Source organism: Malaclemys terrapin, chromosome 2 (assembly GCF_027887155.1).
Source record: "Malaclemys terrapin pileata isolate rMalTer1 chromosome 2, rMalTer1.hap1, whole genome shotgun sequence".
NCBI lineage: Eukaryota > Metazoa > Chordata > Testudines > Emydidae > Malaclemys > Malaclemys terrapin.
The window spans coordinates 277,207,664-277,231,278 of NC_071506.1; the positions used below are offsets into that span (position 1 = coordinate 277,207,664).

General features: G+C 43.6%; 1 protein-coding gene across 7 annotated transcripts in view; it reads left to right on the forward strand.

Annotated features, from left to right (window-relative positions):
• Positions 1-23,615, forward strand: part of ADCYAP1R1 (ADCYAP receptor type I) — a 190,053-nt gene that overhangs the window by 32,414 nt on the left and 134,024 nt on the right. For 6 of the 7 annotated variants that reach the window (XM_054016617.1, XM_054016618.1, XM_054016621.1 and 3 more), the window contains exon 2: positions 11,081-11,245. The exons of the other annotated variant lie outside the window; for it this stretch is intronic. In XM_054016617.1, coding sequence (XP_053872592.1) covers positions 11,195-11,245 — 51 coding nt within the window. In that variant the 5' untranslated portion in view covers positions 11,081-11,194. The remainder of the gene's footprint in view (positions 1-11,080; positions 11,246-23,615) is intronic. 7 annotated transcript variants of the gene reach the window in all.

Sequence of the window (23,615 nt, forward strand, 5' to 3'; positions counted from 1 at the left end):
TGTTTTATTTTCATATCAAATTCATGTGTTTTTTTCCCCCCTTCAGCTTCAAGCAGTTGTCCACTTGTTTCCACTTGCTCAGATAACTCCCTTCCTTTGTTCATTTTGTTACCTTGATTTTACTGAAAGAGGGGAAGTCTTGGGAAAGGCATGGCCATTTGTGTCTAGGAGGCAGAATGGTCTGGTGTTGGGAGACATTGGTTTCATTTCCAGTCTGTTACTCAATGCTGGATGAGTCCCTTAGGGCATATTCTTCAAAGGTGCTCTCCCCTTTGGCCTCAGCTGGCGTTGTCGATTGGTGATAAAGTTGTTAGTTTGTTGTTGAAAGCACTTCTGAAAAATCAAGTCCTTAACTTCTCAGCACCTCAATTTGCTCCTTTGGTTCATGGCATAGTGATACTTTGATCAAATGCTCTAGGTAAGCATTTTTCCACCATATATAAATCCAGTTTACTTAGTGCCTCCTTATTATTTTTTCCTCCTCATCTATAGTTCTAATTTCCTGTACTCATTCTTTTCCTCTAGCTTTTGTTTTCTGTATTCTTCCTAAGTTTTAGGGATCAGCGTTATGCTCGACATTCCAGGTATGTTGACAAGTGAATGAGCCCCTTTTGATGGTACCACAAAAGAAACACAGATTTGTCTTGCAAATGTACCACTTCCCAGATTGCCTGTGCACACAGCTTGCTTACAGCTCAGTATCCTGACCCTCAGGCACCATTTGTGCATACAGAAGGGTAATCGGGTCTAATTGCATTCTTAAGCGGTCCTTGACCACTCAGAGCCCGTAGGCTTCATAGAGGAACAGCACTACTAGGAACCTTACTGCCTAGCCACCAGCAATAGACTCCTCCATCCAACAGTGGTTTGTGAACATTCCATAAAATGCCGCTAGAGGAGAAGTACATTATTTTCTTTTAAAGGGGCCTTACGGAACTGTGTGATCATTATGTGAGGTTGCCTCAGGGCCATGAAGAGTGGCACTCTCACTACCCGGGTTGTGCATTTGATTTCTCTGTATAGTAATATTGGCTCTTTCATTATGGTGGCGCATTGTAGCTTATGTTTTCTTTGCACCATATGAACTGTGCGTTTCTGGTTCCAGAAGCTATGCAAGCAGAACACTTGCTCATAAAAACAACTGCCCACAGATAATGTATTATTAATTCTTTAGTTAGTTAACACAGGTATGTTGTGCCGGTAGGTGTGCATGGAGCTTTGCATAGCCATTAAAGAGACAGGTCTCAATTGTCAAAAGTGACTGGTCATTTTTGGGTGCCTGAGTCAAGACACTGCAGGGACCTGCTTTTCAGAGGGCAGGTGCTGAGCACTTTTTGAAAATTCAGGCCCCTGGAAGCTGTTTTAGGTTGGGCTCCTGAAAATTGAGGCTCCCAAAATCACTAGCCTGGTAACTTAGAGAATGGTCCTGGTCTAGAGGAGTTTACAATGGCAAGGCTTTGAGATGTTGGGGAAATAACCTAGGGCAAAGGGAGGCCTGGTAGCAGAGGGACCTGAAATAAGGTAGTGGGGATGCTATGTATTGTGTTACCCATTGTGTTCCTTTCTTCTAAGCATTATTTTCATATATGGGTGGTTCATGAATTTAGGATTCATCCTGTCCTGGGCCAGACCAGTGGCCAGTACCAGGGGAAGGGGCAAGAGATTTGAGGGTAAAGCAGGAATAACTACATCACAATATTGACATAGGTCACTCCCATAAGGCTACGGTTCCTGGCCTTTTGGAGTAGCTGTATCAATGAACCAGGCCACCACCATATTTCTTGTCCTGCCTCTACCTTCCTCACCTGACTAATGATGAACTTGGGCCTCAGTATCTGTACAATGGCTCTTGCTTGCATGTTGCTCAGTTAAGCATGCTCTGGACTATGCATCTGAGGCTACATCTACACTACGGGGGGGGGGGGGTCGATTTAAGATACGCAAATTCAGCTACGCGAATAGTGTAGCTGAATTCGACGTATCGCAGCCGACTTACCCCGCTGTGAGGACGGCGGCAAAATCGACCTCTGTGGCTTCCCGTCGACGGCGCTTACTCCCACCTCCGCTGGTGGAGTAAGAGCGTCGATTCGGGGATCGATTGTCGCGTCCTGACGGGATGCGATAAATCGATCCCCGAGAGGTCAATTTCTACCCGCCGATTCAGGTGGGTAGTGTAGACCCAGCCTTAGACTCCTTCAGACTCTCACGTACTCAGAGGGCTGGGGCCCTAAGTTCTCTTATAGAGTGAACATACATGGCTGAAAAATTAATAGGTAGCACTGGACTCCAGCTTAGAGTTCATGAAAATGCACCAAAAGGTGCCTAAGGTGTTGACTCAAGGATCCTTCCCCACTCATTCTCCTTCTCCAGGTTCAGCCAGGCACAATTGCAGTCCCTGCTAGCACACCTAGGGCAACTGAAAGAGGGTGGGAGGAGACAGATCTGTGGCCCCACTAATCTCTTCACTGACCAGCAGGTGTAGCCAGCCATGGAGTGAGTACACACTGCACCCTCCTGAGGGGGTGTAGCAGTGCATGTGAAACCCCCTTCAGGCCAGTTTACCAAAGTTGCCTCTAGATTCACCTGGGTCTACACCACCCCTAGCATAGGTCAGAGTGAGATTTAAAAAGAAAGGGCTGTGAGAGGATTCGGCTCTGGAGCAAGCTATGCCCTGGTTAGAAATAACTCTGGCCTGTTGACCTTTAGGGTACACATCTATTTGCCTGGGGTGCTACAGGGGGTGGGACGTGGTGAGGTTCAGGTCTGTGGAAGGTTGTGTGTCTTGTAGGGGGCTTCACTCTGTTGGCTGTGGGATATAGATGGTTGGAATATTTTGAATCTTTTCATCAAAATTTTGATTTTCAACAATTTTCATGAACAATTTGATCTATTTTCCAACATCTTCATTGTCTGAGGGCATGGAAGAAGGGCTACTAGAGTCTGTGACAGCTGCTCCTTCTTACAGAAATACAAAATAGGCACACTGCAGAACTAAGGAGAAAACCCGAGAAGGAAAAGAAATTCAGTCAAACAGCAGTTGCAAAGCTTGGATGTACCAGCTGTAGAACACACCCCACTGGTTGGAAAAGAGTTCTTTACAGTTTCCTTTTGTACATGCTCCTAACACAGTACAGCAACTGAGTGTATTCTTACCTTTGTGATCTCATCAGGCATATTAGTTAGAAAAGGACAACATACATCACAGATAGCACAAAAGGGTAATTAACCCATCGGTGAGACAAAAGGAAAAGTCTCATTCTATTTTTACTTGGCCTACTAATGCTCCTTAAACACAGTTTTATAAATATTTCCTTGCAATTGACTATTCATGTGCATTAGTTAAGAAAGTCGTGCCATTCCAACTGACTGAAGTTTTTTGAGGGTTGTTGACAGAATAATGGCATAAAAGAGAACCGATAGGTGGTGTAGTGGAAAAATTTCCTCTACACAGGAATTACTGAGTGGATTCTTTGGCCTATATTATGCAGGAAATCAGATAGACTAGTGTTTCCCAAGGTGCGGAGTATGCCCCCTGCAGGCAGGGTATATGGATAGGCCTATTAATTATTCTCCTGTGTCTTAGCTTGCATAAGTCTCTCTAGATGTTATGGTTGTGAAGAAACACATGAAAACCTGACCTGCATATAACCAATGCATCTATGTCTGTCTGAGTTTGCAGAGTGCTTGAAGCACTGACTCTGAGAGGTGTGAAGTGCTCCATTGAGTATAATGGGTGCTAACTCAGATGTCAGTGATGATATTTTAAATGTCAACATTGTTAGCTATTTTACTGCTTATCCAAGCATGTAAGAAAGGAGAGGAAGTATCATATTATAAAGATCTATGGGCTCCACTCATCTTAGATAGACTTAACAAGAGATGGGTGGGGATGAAAGGGTGGGATTTTAAATTTTAAAATTTTGGGAAATGTTGGTCTAGATGATCACAATACTCCCTACAAGCCTTACGGGTCTCTGAGATATAGTGGATTTGGACTTTATAAAAGCTTTGGATAAAGCCCTTTCTGAGAGTCTTCTAAGGAATCTTGTCATGAGATGAGGTGGAGTTTTGTTATGGGTTAGAAACTCTTTTTGAAACAAAGTGTCGGGAATAAATAGTGAATATTAAATATGGCAGGCGGTTAATAGTGAGTGTTTTGAGAAGCCAGGGTAGGTCTGCTATTGTTTATACTATTGAAAATCTGAAAGATGGGGTGGACGGTCAGAAAATTGAGCCAGATTTTCAGCTGTTGAAAACTCGTGTAGCTCCATTGAAGTCAGTAGTCAATTCAAGATCTGGCCCATTTAGGTGCTACCAGGTCACAATCACACAAATTAGGAACATCGCAGAACTCTCCTTTTTAACATGGAAATTACGAGGCCAGAAAACCTAACACCATCTGTAGACTGGTTTCAATTATTTTCAGGCAAAACGACATTCAACATTGTATGAGCTTCTGTCCTCAGTTGCTTATACTTGGAGAGGAAAGTAGCCATGGTTCTGAATTGTAAAAGAGGCAGATGTAATCTCTCCTTCTAATATGGCAGCATTCATCAACTCTAGATGCTTGGACCATGTCACCAAAACATGTGTCAATCAGAATCTTGAAGTGAACCTAGATGTTAGTTCCACTGGTGGCCATGTTGTCTGGGCCTATCTCAGTTGCCAAATGTGCTCTGACAGTTGCCATGCCTTATAGTCTAATCCATCCCATTCCTTTCTGAGGATCCCCAAACTGTCCTGAATGGCTTTTGACACTAATAGCACTGTTGACTCTTTCCAGCAGGAAACCTTGCTGAAACCTTGGCTATTTGATTAGAACTCCCGTGCAGTAACCCTTCCACCCCCGTGCTTCTGTAGCTAACAAAAGATATTGCAATCAGAAAATTTCACGTAAGGGCTTTGCCATTTAGGGATGGAATAAACAAAGATGAATGTGTTTCATTTTTAAAAAAAGGCTCAGGGCTAAGTCCTCCACTAGCATAAATCACTCTAGCTCCATTTACTTCAGTGGAGCTAGGCTGATTCACACCTGCTGAGGATCTGGCTTCAAACTTCCAAACCCCACTAAGTCACTGCTGATAAAGATGATAGAGATGGAAAAACCTATTATGATGTCCTTCCCTGCTGCCTTTACAAGATTGTCCCCTATTCTATATTTTCTAGTGTCCAGTCTAGTTTACTAAGTAATTAGTCATCTACCACTTTCCCACTGGATGACTCTTGTATAGTACAGCTGATCTTGCTATCAAGAAGGCCTACTTGATGTTCAGTCTAAATACCCCAACATGCCACCCATCAGTGGAATAAGGTTATGGAACAGCCATCCAGTAGCAGGAGTGGAGGTTAACAACCTAAATGGTTTTAAGATGGAGCTTGATACATTTATTAATGGGATTATATGACACAGTTGCCTGAGATAGTACCAGGAGGTCCCTTCCAGTCCTATATTCCTCAATACTCTTGTATTGTATTATAGCCAGCTCTAACCAATTCTCTTCCTTCTCCTACACTTGTAGGTGGTTTCCGTAGACCTCTTTAGTTGTTGCTTAGCCAAGCTGCACATACTTGGTTGCTCTTTTAAAGATGTTCTCACCATAGGTGAGTTCCTGCAGCCCTCGCCTGACCTAAGAGGGAGTCTGAAGGGAATTCCTGAAGCTGCAGGCAACATACTCATGTGCTATGAATTAGGGACCCCACCTCTGCTAGCCCCGATGATGGGATTGGTGTGGTTATACCCAGGGTGTTTTAGTTTATATAGGTTTCAGAGTAGCAGCCGGGTTAGTCTGTATCCGCAAAAAGAAGAACAGGAGTACTTGTGGCACCTTAGAGACTAACAAATTTATTAGAGCATAAGCTTTCGTGGACTACAGCCCACTTCTTCGGATGCATATAGAATGGAACATATATTGAGGAGATAGATATACACACATACAGAGAGCATAAACAGGTGGGAGTTGTCTTACCAACTCTGAGAGGCCAATTAATTAAGAGAAAAAAAAACTTTTGAAGTGATAATCAAGATAGCCCAGTACAGACAGTTTGATAAGAAGTGTGAGAATACTTACAAGGGGAGATAGATTCAATGTTTGTAATGGCTCAGCCATTCCCAGTCCTTATTCAAACCGGAGTTGATTGTGTCTAGTTTGCATATCAATTCCAGCTCAGCAGTCTCTCGTTGGAGTCTGTTTTTGAAGTTTTTCTGTTGTAATATAGCCACCCGCAGGTCTGTCACTGAATGACCAGACAGGTTAAAGTGTTCTCCCACTGGTTTTTGAGTATTTTGATTCCTGATGTCAGATTTGTGTCCATTAATTCTTTTGCGTAGAGACTGTCCGGTTTGGCCAATGTACATGGCAGAGGGGCATTGCTGGCACATGATGGCATATATCACATTGGTAGATGTGCAGGTGAACGAGCCCCTGATGGTATGGATGATGTGATTAGGTCCTATGATGATGTCACTTGAATAGATATGTGGACAGAGTTGGCATCAGGGTTTGTTACAAGGATAGGTTCCTGGGTTAGTGGTTTTGTTCAGTGATGTGTGGTTGCTGGTGAGTATTTGCTTTAGGTTGGGGGGTTGTCTGTAAGCGAGGACAGGTCTGTCTCCCAAGATCTGTATATATAGAAGAGACAGACAGACAGACAATGTGTGTGTTGAAGGTGAATAATTGAAACCCAGTCAATAATACATGCAGTCCCAGCTCCCTCTTATACTATAAGCCATAACAAAGCAGATTGAAATACTTAAATAATTAGGAACCACAGGTTCACACCTCAGCAGTAGATAAACTGAGAGCCATGCAGGTGAATTTTCTTTTGTTACTCGGATGAGACCTAGATAACAGTTTGTGTCTGCTGTACACGGACATGGAAAAATCCCATTAACTCACGGTCCTGTCAGAGTAGGATTGTTCCAGATAATATATTAGAATTCCCTCCATTGCTTTGTCCAGTACATTTTTCACTGGTTTAAGCAATGGTGCTTTCACAGGTTATCTTGGAGGAAACTATTCCAATCTCAATAGACCTTACTTGGATATTTTTTCCTGGTATGCAACCTTGTTTTTCTTTTAGCATCTTCATCCCATTGCTTTAGCTAAACAATCCCTCTCACTGCTTAGACTATCACCACATACGAGCCCCTCTAGTCCTCATTTGGCCAAACTAAGCTTTTTTTTAGTTGCTCCTTGTGCATTAGTCACTTCACCCTCTGTTGTTATTGCTCTTCCATGAATTTCTTCTGCTTCATCAATGAGATTGAGTTGCCCAGGCATTCACATGGTATTCATTTCACCAGGACTTACTTGATGTGATCTTTGTATCTGTAACTTTACAATGTTATTAATACTATTTGTAGCTCTATTATTTTATTTATTATCTATTTGTATTATAGTAGAAACTAGACCCTCCAATTTTGATCAGGGCCCAGTTGTGCCAGGTACCGTACATGAACAGAGTAAGAAATATTCCTTGCCTTGAAGAGTTTACAAGAGTAGGCAAGACAGATAGATGGTGGGAGAAAGATGGGGAACTGACGCAAAGAGAGATTAAATGATACAGAAAATTTACAGCAAAACTGAAAATTGAACCAACGTGTCCCAAGTCTGTTTAGTGCCTTAATCACAAGACCATCCTCTTCTTTGTCTCGCTCTGATCTTGTTTGTCCCGATCCAGCCAAGAAAGGCAAATATTGTTTTGGTATCAATCGAAAAGCCAGTCCACCCTAAAAATGACACTCCCAACACTAACACCCCTTCTACTGATCATAAAATCATTTAAATAAAACAAAACCTCCAAACCCTACCCCAAGCAGAGTTCTGATCCTGTAAAGGGAGAAGTTCCAGACACTCCATAATATCCACTAAGGTCTTCACTATTTCTTGGGATTTTACATGAAGGGTGCATTAGGTACTGTGGTGAGGGGTGTCATTAGAAAACTTAAGGTAGATAAATGGATTTCTATGTATCTATGAGGTTACCCATCACCGTGATATCTGCGTGCCAGTCTAAATACTGATCCTGGTCACTATCGTTATGGTATCACTGTCATCCCTATATTTTTCTGCATGATTGTTTTCCAGATGTCCCTCATTCCATCATATTGGTTTATCATTTTTGAAGTAGAGATACTCAATATATATTTCCAAGGAGGGGAATGAAAACATCCATTTCTCTTATAAATGGAGTGTGCATTATGGAAATGTTTGAGTTGAATGGCTTCCGGCGATTAATTTAAGCGTGTGCTGCTTTATTGTTTTCCTTCCTACCATGGGTTCCCTATGGAAAAAAGTGAGCAGAGATCAGTTCTAGCCATTAACCGGGGTTTCAAACAGGAGGCCTTTACAAAGAGTGACTGCTGTGCAGTTTTTCTGCTTGCGTTGTTGTAGACTCCTACTGCATATTAAAAAAAAAAAAAGTCAAAGGCAGGGGAAAAAATAGACAATTAAATAAAGCTGAAAAATGGTCATGTGTAGAGATGTGCAAATAGATTTTTTTTTTTTTTTTGGCTCACTGGCTGTATCAAAAAATCAAAAAATATTGTTTCAGGTCACTGAACAAAATATTCCGTTTAACCCAAAACAAACTGTTTCATTTAGCTTTAGAGCTTTAACCTTTACAAATAAATAAATAAAACTGAAGAACATTTTGGAAAAAAAATCATTTTGAATAAAAAAAAAAAGGTTCATTCTGAAAAAGTCAAAATGAAACATGTCAGTTGTTCTGGAAAAATGTTTATAGATTTTTCGTATCAAAACAACTTGATGAATTTTACACCAATTTGTGTATTTCTGTCAACACAGGGTTTGCATTTTCAGTGAAAAACAGTTTTACCCGAAAAAGTTCAGCCCTGCTCTAGGCGTGTGAGTGTGAGTGTGTGTGTGTGTGTGTGTGTGTGTGTGTGTAAGACATGGCAAGAGGATTGGTTTCAAAATCTGGTTGAAGGAATTCTGACAAATCATGTTTGTTTTTTAAAGCCAGATAATGGGGGTGTCTTAGGTTCACCGGGGGGGGGGAGGGGGGCTGTTCTTTTTTTTTAAGTGCTGTGTAAAGCTGATTAGTTTGGAATACTGGAGAGCAGGGCGAACGGATGGTTTAGAGTTGAATTGGGGGATAGGCAGCCCTTGACTCTAGATTGCTCTTAACTCTACATCAGCCAGGGGGAATTTTGTATGGATGGACGCTGGCAATGCCATGAGTTCTTATTGAATTTAACATGTGCGAGCTTCCACCCATGTGGATTCAGTGGGAGAATCGGGGCCCTGGGTCATGAGAAACTGAAAGATGTCCTTGTCTAATGCCTAGGTGACTAGATTTGGAAGTCTCAATCCAGTTTGTGATGGGCAGGTTTCCATGTCTCACTTGTACAAAAACCTAGCCACTTTGTTGGCCTTCTCTACAGAGAGGCCGGGAAATGGAGAACACACACTGCTAACATAGCTGTAGGGAAATTTTCCACTGTCTGTGAGAAACATGGTGTGGCACTACATAGAGGACTCCAGCCTCTAGCAGTGTTGGCTCATCATCTCTTTAAAATAATTACAATAATAGAGTCCTGATGGCCATTATTTTAACACAGAGCATCCATCCATCCATCCATCCATCCATCATGTAACTAGCATATTTCTAATGCATGCGTTACCATGGTAACTAAATGCCATGCAGGTCAATAAGTCATCAGCAGCTCTTCAATCTTCTCCCACACTTTCCTCCCAATATCCCTCATGTCTTGCCATAAGAGGGTAGAGATCCGTCTCCATACCCTTCTCTGGGCTTTTCTGCCGAGGCTGCCCATAGGAGAACCAATTACCAGCTAACAATCTGAAATCCAATGCCTCTGTCTGGCTCCCATGTACACAGGCTCCTTTTAATGGAGTGACTCTTATTTTCCACCTCCTCACCACTAAATGTCAGGATGGACTTTTTCTGTCCTCCTCGGCTGAGGTCTTATCTCTCTCTCTCTCATTATTTGATAAAACACCAGGAAGACAGTGGAGAAGTAATTAAATTCAGTACCTGAGCAGAGAGCGAGGTGAAGGCAGGAGGGAAGAGAGGGAGGAGGGTGAGTATGGAGAGTTTTTTGTGAATCATTTTTCCTCCTCTATTTAGTTGAGGCCTGGACTGAGATGACTAATGTAGAAGGACAGGTTTTTTTTTTTTTTTTTTTTTTAAATGAAAGGCTCTCGGCTTCCTGAATGCTGATATTTTGCCAGCAAGCTGCAGTCAAGGTTGAAAGTGGAAGGAATATTGAACAGCCCTCGATTGGAGAGTTATTTCATATTTATCTTTGTCATTTATTTATTTATCTTGTTGCTTGCAACCCGTTTCCCTCCCCATCTTCCTTTTATTTCTCCTTTTACTAGACTTAGCCCACACTTTTTTCTGCATTCTTTTCTTTTGTAACAATAACTGTTCCCCCCGCCCCAACATGTATGATTCTGGTATTCATTTTTTAATTCTTTCCTTTTTTCTCCCCTCATGTATATCGTTTTTGGGTTATCTTCGATCCCTCTGTTAGATTTTCCTTTTCCCCCCTCTTTTTTTGGTCATGTTAGTGAATGGTATGCCAAACTGAGGGCCCAGGGAAATTGTGTCTTCCATATATCTCCAGAGAGCTAGGGCCAGATTCCCAGCTGCTGTCAATTGACATAGCTGGTGATGACTTCACTGGATCTAAGAGTCTAGCCCCTTGATTCAGCTCAAGAAGTGAAAGTTCCCCAGTACGTCCATCGGGGGACTCAGTCCAGTCCTTGGGTAGTTCAGTGTACATGCCCCTTCAGTCCCTGGCCTTGTACCAGTTGGTACATTCAGTCCCTTTACTTATTTTTGGAGGTGTTTAGCTTTTATCATTTACATTGTTTCAGTAGTGCCTTTGTTCCAAATTATTGTTAGCACAGTAATGCCCCCTCCCCCATTCAAGGATCAGGACCCTGTTGTACTAGGAGCTGTATGCACAAGTAACAAGATGTTGGCTCACAATCTAGGTATTGTAACCTCTGTTCCAGGCCTGTTCCTCTTTCCAGCAACTCTCCTCCTTATTTCTCATTTTTTTAATTCTCATACTGTTTCGTTGCAGAGACCTGAGCTGTGTCTTGAAGACAGCGACACTGGGATCGGCAGATGGTGTGTGCTTGAGCCACAAGAACAGCTCTAAGTTGCTACAGATTGGCTACCTATCTATTAGGAGAAGATGGCCATCTCCTTGAAGATCTGCTGCTTCACTCTTGTGCTCCTTCCTCTGGTATGGAATCCCAGGAACAATGGGTGCATGTCTCTATAACGGCGTATTGCGGGTGCAAGTTTTTTAAATGCATGGGGTTGTCAGCCCACACTAGGAGAAGGGCCTGTTGCTGACAATGGTTGATGGTGCTTCAGCTTCCCCCTTAGCTGCTATTAAACTACTTTCAGCGTCTAGGGCAGAGGCGGGTAGAATGATGCTCGCTGCCCTTTTTGTAAAGGAGAAGAAGGCAGGGTCATAAAGGAACATGGTCAGGCTTAAAACAGCAGCCAAGATTGTGAAGAGCCACTCGTGGTTTTGGAGGCCTCCATTTTTGGAGGCTCAACTTGAGACAATCTAAAATGGGGCCTGCTTTTTAGAAAGTGCTAAGCACTCGCCCTTTTGAAAACCATGACTTTAAGGTGTGTCAAGCTGGGCACCCAAAGGCACTAGTCACTTTAAGACTCTTGAGCTGTATTCAAGAATCATAGGTATCACGAGATCTGTAGGTGAAAGATGCTCGGTAAGGATTACTTACAGCTGTAGCTGTAGCAAATTACTTACATCTACTGCCACACTGCTTCATGCATTTCAGTTCAGCTCCTTACTAGAGTAGTGACTTCTTAGGACTTCTCAGAAACAGGACCGACTCCAGGGTTTTTGCCGCCCCAAGTGGTGAAAAAAAAAAAAAAAAAAAGCCGCGATCACGACCGGCGGCAGCTCCACCGCGCCGCTTTCTTCTTCGGCGGCAATTTGGCGGCAGGTCCTTCCCTCCGAGAGGGACAGGGACCGTCCGCCGAATTGCCGCCGAAGAGCCCGACGTGCCGCCCCTTCCCCTTGGCCGCCCCAAGCACCTGCTTGCTCAGCTGGTGTCTGGAGCCGGCCCTGCTCAGAAAACATTACATAGAGCGAGTCCATGGGATATATTGTGTTTAAACCCTGAATCCCAGCCTTATTAATAGCTCCCAGTAACTTTTGAATACAGAATGCTACACAGTTGCTTAGATATTTACGTTTTAATGCATCCAGACAAGCTGAGCATTTTAAAAGGCTACTTAACATCAGATTATGTAATGTATTAAACAGCTATTTGATCAAGGAGTTTGACTATCTTTTGTCTAGACATTTTGCTGCTATAAGATGGATTTACATCTGTATCACAAGGTACAGCACGCAGCATACCATTTATACTCCTTTATTTAAACACATGTAGATGTACATTCTTCCGCCTCGGGTCTTCTTCAGAGCTTATTTTCACACTCCAAATGCAGAGTTTATCAGCTGGATTCTTTGGAATGGAATGAAAACTGTAGTATGCTTCAAAAATTTGGCCTAGTCAGCAAACACAAATGTTGGCTCTGTGAATGCTTCTAGCTAGAAGCACTCAGCCCTCGATTCTTGGCTAGTTCGTCTGGTCAGATAGGAAGTCTTCCTTATAGACAAAACACTACAGGTTTGAGATCCAGATGTGACAGCAGCCATGTCCTCTTGGCTGATAAACTGATCTCTGGCAGTAGAGCCTGATGGGAATGCTCAGTGCTTCCCCTCTCGCTCGAATTTTCTGCTCTCGGAGCTCTCATTAGCTCAGCTCTGAGGTTAATGTTGTGTGAGATATGTAGCATTGTCTGCCTTTAATGGTGGTTTCTGTGCTGGCTTCAAGCAGATACTGAGCCTGTTTATTATCTACCAGCTCCTCTTTTCTGGATTTTCCTGTTCTGGCTTCTTACCTTTGTCTCTGCACAGATTTCAACAAGGCTCTTCCTCTTTTTCACTGCTGCTCTCTGGCCTTAAAGACAAAATGCTCTGTTCTAAAAGCATATGGATTATATGTGCAACACATTATTATTATATCCTATATAGTATTGTATTTGGGCAGGGGGAGTATAGTATTGTATTTGGGCAGGGGGAGGAATTCCTTACCTGAATTCCTAATATCAGCTTGGTTGCTGCCCTTAGACAAAGGGAGTTGTTGGCAGCACAAGTTATTTTCTCACATAAGCAGTAAGATAGAGGTAACTAGTAATATAAGATGTTAACAAAGAGAGAGATGGGCCATGGTCCCTCTGGGATCCAGAATTCAGCTTCTTCTCCTTATGTGTTAGTGTCCGTGGGAGTTCATATCTGGGTTTAAATTCAGACTGTTGGAGGCAGGAGTCATTTGGCCAATCCTGGTTTCTAGTTTGGGAAACAGGAAAGCCATGCCAATGGCATCCATCAAATATTGAAACACATTTCACTTTCTGTTCCAATGTAAATTAACTTGGATGCTCCAAAGTCCAACTGGCTGGTATAGACAATAGATGAAACAAGATAGCACACTAGAAGAACATCAGATTATGGGGACATGGAAAGGATATTGTGAATGTACAATGAGGCTATCAAAAAGAGCAGAAAACAGTGAAAAAGAAAGCTCTAGAAACCCACCACTCTCTTCTCCCATGCTGTATCATGGGCATTGGACCGGATATGAACCACAATTCTAAAGATGAATGAATCTATATTGAACTGCAAAGCTCCAGGACAAGGCAAATTTCACTTTGATTCCTTGTTAGTGTGGTTACAGGAATCAAGTAGGCCCTGAAAGGTTCAAAAGAGTGATTAAATGGTGAGCATGCTGTTGTCTCTTAATGTTCTCTTACACCTTCCCTCTCTTTCCATAAGAAACTAGGGTCAACTCCCATTGACTTCAGCGGAGGTCAGGATTTATGCCCAGGTTCTCAAAAACTGAGCATTAGTCACTTTTTGAACCTGTCCCAATAGTGGTCGTATTTTTTAAATAATAAATGTTTAAGGGCTTTTCTACACCAGTGTTTTTCAACCTTTTTTTCAAAATTTCAAACGGAGGCACGGACCCCTTTGGATATCTTAGACATAGTCTGTGGATCCCAGAGGTCTGCAGACCTCAAGTTGAAAACCGCAGCTCTATGGTAACAACAACCTTTTGCAGACCCCTTAGACATATTCTGTGGACCCCCAGGGGTCCGCAGACCCCAGGTTGAAAACCACTGGTCTACACGGTATGTTAGTACTCACTAGCTGGGGTGCAAATTTGGGAGCACTCCAGCGGGTCATGCACTAACTGGCCCAGGTGGACCCTGCTGGCATGCGCTAAAAGTTCTCTAGTGCATGCCGAGACAGTCCCATTTCAAACAGCACTACGTTAGCACGTGCCAGCAGGGTCCACCTGGCCAGGTAGTATGCAACATCCCAGGTGGCGTGCACTAATGCATCATGTCACTTGAATGAAAAGAAAATGGCCTCCCTTTCCTGTGTATTTTCTTGAGTGTGGAAATCAGCATGGTAACTTTTTTTTTTTTTTTAACAAAAAAAAAAAATTAACAGCAAGAAGAATGGAATGAGGTCCAATACATGCTATTACAATACCACTGTGGAACACTGAACTGTTAGCTTAATGACTTTGAAGGACAAAAAAAAAATAAAATAAAATCCCCATCTAGGGGTAGTGTCTGTAACCAGTAAAAGAGTTTCACATATTCGAAAGTAAAGAGAGAAACTCCCCAGCTTGAGATTCAGCCCAGCACTGTGACCCCTGGTGTGGGGCTCTGTCCTGCCTAAAGGCATTTTGGGTGAAATCTTGGCTCCATTGAAGGTCGATGGGAGTTCTGCTGTTCACTTCAGTGGGGCCAGGATTTCACACACCGCACTGGAATTGCTCTCCTGGCCAGACGCTCACCAGACTGCTGTTTGGTCCCAGTGCACTAGACCTGTGTGCTCTCAAGCATTCCTTCGACACAGCAGGCAGCAGCCCTGTATTTCCCTTTGGCCTTCGTGGCATGCATCCTTGGTACAGATGGGGCTCCACAGATCAGCTGCCCCATGCCCCTAGGACCAGTGCTGAAGCCCCAAGATATGCCAGTCATTTTTCCAGAGCTCGAATCTTGTGGGAACTCTGGGTTTGCAGTTCCCCTTTTAGGGACACGTGATAGTGGAAAAAGCACAAACAAGGTTTGTAAGGGTTTCCAAATGCAATTGCTTTTTACTTCGATATCCTGAGAAATACACATTCTAGGCAAAACAATGCAACTACCAATACACATTTCCCAGCTTTAGGTTTTTGCGCATTCCTGAGTGCTCTCTGGGTTTAGCTCAGAGACCTCTGGAGTGTCCTGGATCCTTTCTCTCCTCTTGCACATGCCTTCCTCTCCAGATCATGGAGTCTCTCTGGTCCCTTCTCTCTCTCAAATATTCAGTGAAAGACCATCTCTTTGTCAGGTAACCCCCACTCAGCCGTATCTGGTTATCAAAGCCCCTCACCAGGTGATCCATTGCTTACATACCTCCCAACTTGAATTCAGATTTGGTGGCTTGACTTATGTGGCAGTTATTTTTTGTCCTAGGGTGCTCCCTTTAAAAAGGGCAATCATCAATATTTAACAACCCTCTGTTGTTAGTCCTTTGCCACCACTCGAGATGTTAGTCCAAGGCAGAGGTAAAAAGACATCAGGACAGCATGGACCAGACCTTACAATCAAAATGGCGTTGCCAGTCTGACAGAGAGATAGAGTCCCTAAAATCAGACAAAATCCCAAAGCTGTACATAGACAGTGCTCTAACCAGGGGTGGCTCTATGTTTTTTGTTGCCCCAAGCATGGCAGTCAGGCGGCGGATTCGGTGGTGTTTCTGCTGGTGATCTGCCGGTCCGAAACCGCGGGACCGGCAGACGTCCCGCAGGCATGACGCCGAAGGCTGCCTGACTGCCGCCCTCGCGGCAACCGGCATGCCGCCCCCTGCAGCTTGCCACCCCAGGCACGCACTTGCAGCACTGGTGCCTGGAGCCGCCCCTGGCTCTAACTCCTGTCTCATCAAACAGGCAGCTGATGAATTGAAGAGATACAGGAGGTGTTCAAGATGGCAGGACAAGGTGGCAAACAAAAAGCCTCTTGCACTTGTGCTAGTGAGGCTGGGAGAGGGAACTGAGAGGAGGCTGATGCCAGATAAGATGAGGAATTGGGAATGACAAGATCAATGAGATTTGTAGACTAGATTTTCAAGGCAAGAAGGGATCACTATGATCATCTAATCCAACCTCCTTCACAACATAGGTCATATAACAGCAGTTCCCAAACTTTGTAAGCGTGACCCTATTTTAATTAATTATTTCTGTCTGGGACCCCAGACAGCATGGGGGACAGCATTTTGTAGAGCAATATGGAGTCCTCCACACAGCGTGACCTTGCATGCACAGTACATGTGAGGTCACACTGTGCAGATGATGCCACTTTGTAGAGCATAATGGCCCCCATGTGATGTGACCTTTCCCGCACCATGCATGCGCGCTCACATTTTGCAGAGCAAAAGGGTGTCCTTAGCACACTAGGGATTGGTGCAAACCCATCTGCTGATGGCACGATCCCATTCAGTGTTGCGACCCACAGTTTGGGAACTGCTGCCGTAGAATTTCATCCAGCGATTCCTGCATCCAGCCAAATGACTTGTGGTTGAATTAGAGCATAGCTTCTTTAAATCATTGCATTAGATAGAGAAATTCTCCACAGACCTTGATACAGAGGCGTGTCTAGAGGAATTCCATAAAAGGTTTTAGGAAGGAGCCATCCAAGGGCCCCCAAAGTGGGAATCTTCTGACAAGATTTTCAAAAATGGACTCTCAATATTGAACATCCAGCAAAGGACACATTTAAAGTGGCCTGATTTCCAGAGGGTTACTGCTCAGAAATTGAGGCCCATTTCACATCTCTCAGATTGGGCGCCCAAAGATTGAAACACCCCAAATCACTAGTCACTTTAAAACAAAAATCTTGTCCCTCATTTTTAAAGGTGAATTTTGTTGTTGTTGTAACAATATATAATAGATCTCGAGCTTCCAGGAGAATGGACTTCCTGGTAAGTGTCAAAAGCCAACAAGCCACTGCTTACTATCTCCTGCATTTCAGTAAGTTGCTATGATCGCTGTTGTGGATAATTAATGATTGACGATGGTTTCTGTAATGAGCGGCACTTGTTTGGGCATAATGAACGACCAGAAGGCAAATCAGGGTTAATAGGGTAGAATACTCGTCTTTTATGCATATCATTTTTCAGTGGCTCTGTACTTGTTGACAGTGCAGGATTTTGCTATAGTCTCCTGCAGGGTTCCAGAGAGGAACATCACTGATTTTTTTCTCCCCCTCTCGTTATTGGAAAGACACATGCCCCAGGTAGAGTTTTTATTATAATTTCTCTGTGTGTTAATTATTCATTCATTTTTCCTCCTTCGCGTTTCCTCTCTCAAGCTGGAGCTTGTGCATATCACACTAATGTTATTTACACCATATGCCTTGTTGTGGCCACAAATTGCTTTGCAATATCTGTATTAGTGGGTTTGCTCTCTGATCAAATGTGACATAGATCCCCTTCACTCCTGGATCTCCTTGCTCTGTACAGTATCGATGTCTGGAGGCCATTCACATTCTCTTACTGAATTTTTACCAGGTTCCTTTCTTAGGTCAGTTGCAGATATCACTGCAAAGTTTTAGAGCAAACTATTTTCCTTCTTACATGCCGCAGACTAAGAGGCCCTGTAAAACGCTTTCTTTCCCACGCCATGCTGCGTTGTTTTGCCTTTCCACCCACACAGCTGATATTTGATACATCTCTAGGGTACTTGCATGACTCCCATCAGTGTAGTATCTGAGCACCTCACAAGCTTAAATGTCTTTATCCTCACAACCCCTTTGTGAGGCAGGGCTGTTATTCCCAATTTACAGATGTGGAACTGAGGCACATAGAGATTAAGTGACTTACCCAAGGTCACACAGGAAGTCTGTGGCAAAGCAGGGAATCAAACCCAGGTCTCCTGAATCCCAGACTAGCACTCTAACTAGTGGTCAAGTCACTTAGTATCTCTGTATCTCAGTGCCCTATCTGTAAAATGGGCATAATAGCCCTGTCTCCCGGGAGTGTTGGCATCTCTTGGCATGATGTAAATGCCGTAAAACAGTGGGATGGACTGGATTCATAGTCCTCTTTTATACGTAGAATAAAGCCATCCCTGGTGAGAAACCAAGGTAGCCACACCACTGCAAACCCCAAATGACAGACAAGGAAAGCCATGACTTGCACTGGTTGAGCGTTACTTGTTTCAAGTCAGGGTGAACTTAACCAGTGCAAGTCATGCCTTTTCTTGTCTACACTTGGAGATTGCACCTGTTCAGCTCATTGACTGAATGATCATGATGGTCCCTTCTGGCCTTAAAGTCTGACATTCTGCATATTGCAGGCTACAGAACCTCACACTCTCCTGTAATAAGCCCATAACCTCTTTGAGTTACTGATGTCTGGTCCCTGATCGCAGAATCAAGGCTAACACCAAATATAGACAAGGCCCTGTGGTCCCTTTCCACTGAGGAGAGGATGAAAGGGAAAAACAATAATCCAAAAATCCTCTGCTTATTTCATCCGATGGAAATCCATAAGAGTAAAGCTCATCTGTGCATGAGACAGAGCTTTTAGAGGCCAGTCCAAGACTGCGGAACAAACTCCTCCAGGAACTAAGGGCCACCACAGACCTCACCACCTTCCACTTCAAGTGCAAGGTGCCTTTCTTTGACCTCCCTTCTGTAACATAAACACAGAGCAGTGTATACATTAACCGCCAAACCCTACCCAAACCTTCTACTGCATGCACAATTGTCACCTGGGCAGGGTGAGAGAGAGCGAGAAGAAGCCGCATGTGACAGATGTTATGCATTATGTGATGCGCTACTGGAAGATGCTCAGATACTACAGTGTTGCGGGAGGTAGAAGAGTCTCTATTCTGTAGAGTCCTACCACTTTGCCCTCCGCTTGTGGGAGCAATTAGAAGAGACAAAGAAAGGGCAGAGGATGCGGTCTTTTCACCACATGGAGCATGAACATCTGGAAACTCCTGGACAGCCGTGCCATGAATTTTGGAAGAGCTGAGCATATCCCTGCTTTTCTAGACTGCTTTTGCTCCTGGCAACTTCCCTGATTGTAGCAATGCCCCCCCTCTTTTGGAGGTGGAAGTCAATCTTGCTTTGAGAAGCATCATCTGTGGCATGAATTCTGCAGCTAATCCGTGGCCATGGAATACATCTTTAATGGTGTGTGTGTGTGTGTGTACACAGTACCTAGCACAATGGGGCCCTGATCCCGGAGTTAGGATGGATACTGAAAAAGTTGTTATTAAACCTCATGCTTCTGGGCTTAAGCCAAATTTCTAACGAGTGGCTTATGTCTATACTGCAGTCATGGAGTGTGACTGCAGTTTGAGTAGACCTACCAGAGCTAGCGTCACTGCTCCCACTACCCAAGCTAGCTAGATTCAAGCAGGTGAGCTTGTACAGCCTGGGTTGAAGCCTGTTCTGCCACAGTTTCACTGCTCTGCTACCTGAGCAAGCTAGATTAACGCTAAAGCTAACCCAAGCTGCAATCACACCCCGGCTACAGTGTAGACCTACTACCCTTAGAGACCAGGAACAGACCTATTGTAGAAGGCAAATATGGGATAATCTGCCCTCTGTGGGGTTCTTGCACTGTTCTCTGAAGCATCTGCTACTAGTGGGTGTCAGAGACAGGATACTGAGCTAGGTGGATCTCAGATCTGATCCAGGCACTACTGTAATGCAAACAATAGAGGCATTATTACTAATTGGGTTAAAGTGCTTTTAACATCAATTGATCTGATTTTTGTGTGTCCTCAGCAAGGTCAGAGCTGATGAGATATCATGGATGCCCGTCACTTTATCAGATTTATATTCAACCTCGCTCTCATTCCTTTCTCTGTCTTGCCTGCATGTGCCTTGTCTTCATTTGTCCAACCCTTCTCTGCACCCTTCAATCCTTTTCTCTCTGCTGTCACTTTCCCTGTCATTTGACTGGGTTTATTTTAGCACACAGCTGCAAATGCAATAGGGGTGTTTTTACTGGAAACGTTAACAAAGTCATCATAAAATTATTGAGAAAATGGGGTCTTAAAACACGGCTCCTTTGTCTGGTACAAAAAGCACTCGAGAAACAAAGAAATTCATGAGTCACAAAGTTGGATTTGGATTTGAACTGAATCTTAAATTGCGACTGCAATGCAGGTGTTTTAACTGTCTGTAATAATTCAATCAGATGTATTTCTTGAGCTAATGCTTGGAGTTTTCTGTGGATACACTTTGAATGCCATACGGCTTGAAAATCCAGATGGTAAAATATTCCATTCGATGGTTGATTAGTTAGATTACTGAGATGTGCCTTGGAGTCCCCGACAAAGGAAGGTGTAATTGATGCTCCTTGTATACTAATAGTGAGGTGTGCAAGACTGCAAGGTAAATATAGGCTGTGGGAGGCGGGGAACCTCTACGAGATCAGAGGTCTGTAGCTGTATCTGGCAGCATGAAGCCTCCATTTACTGAGGCGAGGAAAGGACCCAGACATGTTTTCTCCAATCCTATTGACTGAGAGGATATAGATTGCTAGATCTTTTTAAGGGCACGTTGTCCCCTGACCTTCCTTCTGCTCTCCACAATCCACTTACACTTCTGCTCTGTCCTTTTATTACACTGGGATAAATTCAAATAGGATCATCTAAACTCAGGCCTCTTGTGATTGAAGATGAGGCAGTTCTTTCTAGAGGCATTCTTGGTTGCGTCATTGCCTAGTTCCTCTTGCTCCCTGCTGATGAATCTTTGAGGACACGCAATTTCCTCTTCTTCCCAACTGTGATGGGCACAAATAAAGGCACTTGTTCTCTTCTCCTCTCCTCTGACCACCTTTGTTTCCTTGCTTGGCTATTACTAACTAGCCTTGAACCAGTTCTTCTGCCTTTCCTCCATTCAGGTGTTTCAAGATCTTGTATCCATTAGAAAGGTCGAGGACTCCAAGTGGGGTGGGATATTGTCTGCCACAGAAACCCTTAACACAGATGTGCCTAGGACCCAACCATTTCATATAAATGCACTTATATAGCTCCAAGGTCTCCTGCTCAAATAAGAACCAGGGTTGAGCCAGAAGCACATGCATTGCACAGGGGAAAACCTCAGGGAACTAAGTATTATTACTGCCACTACTTATTGTTATTAACACTGCCATTTTATGTAACACTTCTAGATAGTGCTATAGGGGTACTGAGGAGTAGGAGGCAATCAACAAGACACTGGCTGGGCCCAGAGACATATGCCATTGTGGCTAATAATTGGTCTGGGCACACAACACAAGCGAGGTGGTTCACGGGAAGAAGATAGAACAGGTCTCACCAAAAATTGCCCAGATTGGAGAGTCAAGGTCCAAGAGTCTATAATAACACAAGCTGAACTATGCCATGTTCACTGCAGGTTTGTGAATAATTACAGAGCAAAATCAGGTTGCCTAGGAGAGGCCAGTGTTTAAATAAAGTTCAAACAAAACCATGCTAGAAACCACATGGGGATACTTTGCAGAGGTCATGTAAAGCACGGAGTTAACATAGGTTTCGCTCTCTGTGCACTTATGCAGCATCTTTCATCAGAAGATCTCAAATCTGTATTACTTAATACATAGTATTAGAAGATCGTTTTGAGGATTAGAGCACTGGACAGGAACCCAGAAGATGTAGGTTCAATTCCAAGGAGTGCCACGGTATCCCCTGCGTGACCTTGGGAAAGTCACTTACATTTTCTGTGTTCCCCATCTGTAAAAGGATGCTAATAATACCATCTTGTCTACTTAGCCTATAAACTCTTCAGGCTGAAACGGTCTCTTACTGTCTGTTTATACAGCAACTAGTGCGCTGGGGCCTGCAGGTGACTGAGCTGTTATGCTGATAGAAGCAATAGAAATCTAGATAGACATTAAGATGTACTGAAAAACAAATTTCTTAGTACATCTGTACAATACATTAATTGCAAGACATCTAGATCTGAACCCATTTCATAAGCTTCTGGTTATGCACACACATAGCTATCGAAACATTGATCATTTTTTTTATTTAGGGTTAACAGATAGCTCGGGCTTAAAAATGTTTGGTAGCAGATTACAAAACACAAAATGGTTGCCTTACATTAAAGCCTTCCCCCGCTCCCTGGTAGTAGCCATAATAATATCTGTGACAGGCAAACGGTATGGGGCCCACAGAGATTTAGGATCTTTTATTAGGATTTTTTTCCCCTCTTGTTTTGTATTTGTAAATTTGGAGGAGTATTGGATGAACACTTAAATAAAAGCTAGAAATAAAATATTAGATTCGCTGGAAAAGAGCACGTAAAATAAAATGTCAGATTCAATGTTTTTTTTTTTTTCCGGTGGTGTTCAGTTATTAATATCCAGCTCCTGGAGGGAAATTATTCAAGTCTGTAATAAGGGTGTTGCTGGGCTTTTTTTCCTTTCTATTGCTGAATCAGCAGCCTGTGCCGATTTACTGTAGAGTTAGCTCTCGGTGAGACAGCCTCAGTGCAGACCGCAAGCTGCGTTAATAAGGAGACAGGAGTGAAAGCCAAAGGGTAGGAAGGAAGGGTCTGAGCAAAAAAAAAGGAAATTCTCTTTGTATTGCTTACCTGTCATTTACTACAGTTCTGTGGCATTAGTCAGGAACTCAGGTATTCCAAGACTGGCTCTCTCATTGGTTCAATCCATGGCCTTCGATAGGCAGCTATCCATTATGTGCCTCAGTTTCCCCATCTCAAGCACAACACTTGTCTGCTTTACTGGGGTGTTGTATGGGATGAATTAGTCAAAATCTGTAAAGCCCATCAAGAAATATTGCTACCATATGTAATTTCCCAATGTAGTTCTGACTGCAGACCCCAAGGGTAAATAAAACAAATTCAACAAAGCCTTCTATTTATTTCTCTGGGCAGGAGGTGAACAGCTTCACTTTTGTCCCACTTTGACTCCCATTTCTTAACAGGAAGCAATGCTTCTCTCACAAAATACTTATCTGGCAACTGCTGAGGCCCGGTCTACACCGCAGAGTTAGGTGAACTCAAGGCAGATTACGTCAACCTAACTCTGTAAGCGTCTACACTAAAATGTCGCTCTTGCCAATGTAACTCGCCCGCTACGCCACCTTAATTACTCCAGCTCCGCAAGAGGTGTAGCGCCTAGGCTGATGTCGTTAGGTCGGCGCAGTGTCAGTGTAGACACTGAGTTGCTTACATTGACTGTTGCTGGCTTTCAGAAGACTTCCCACAATGCCCCACACTGACACAGAAAACTGTGCAAGTGCTCCTGGTGAGGGCGTGGTAGTGTGAACGTGCTGGCCCCCGCTTCCCGCAGCTCCCATTGGCCGGGAATGGCAAACTGCGGCCACTGTGAGCTGCGGGGGGCCGTGCCTGCAGACAGTCAACATCAACAAAATGTCTCGTGGACCCCCAGTGGATTACCCTGATGGGCCACGTGCCAAAGGTTGCCGACCCCTGATCTAACACGTTGCAGCACAGCATGAACAAACAAC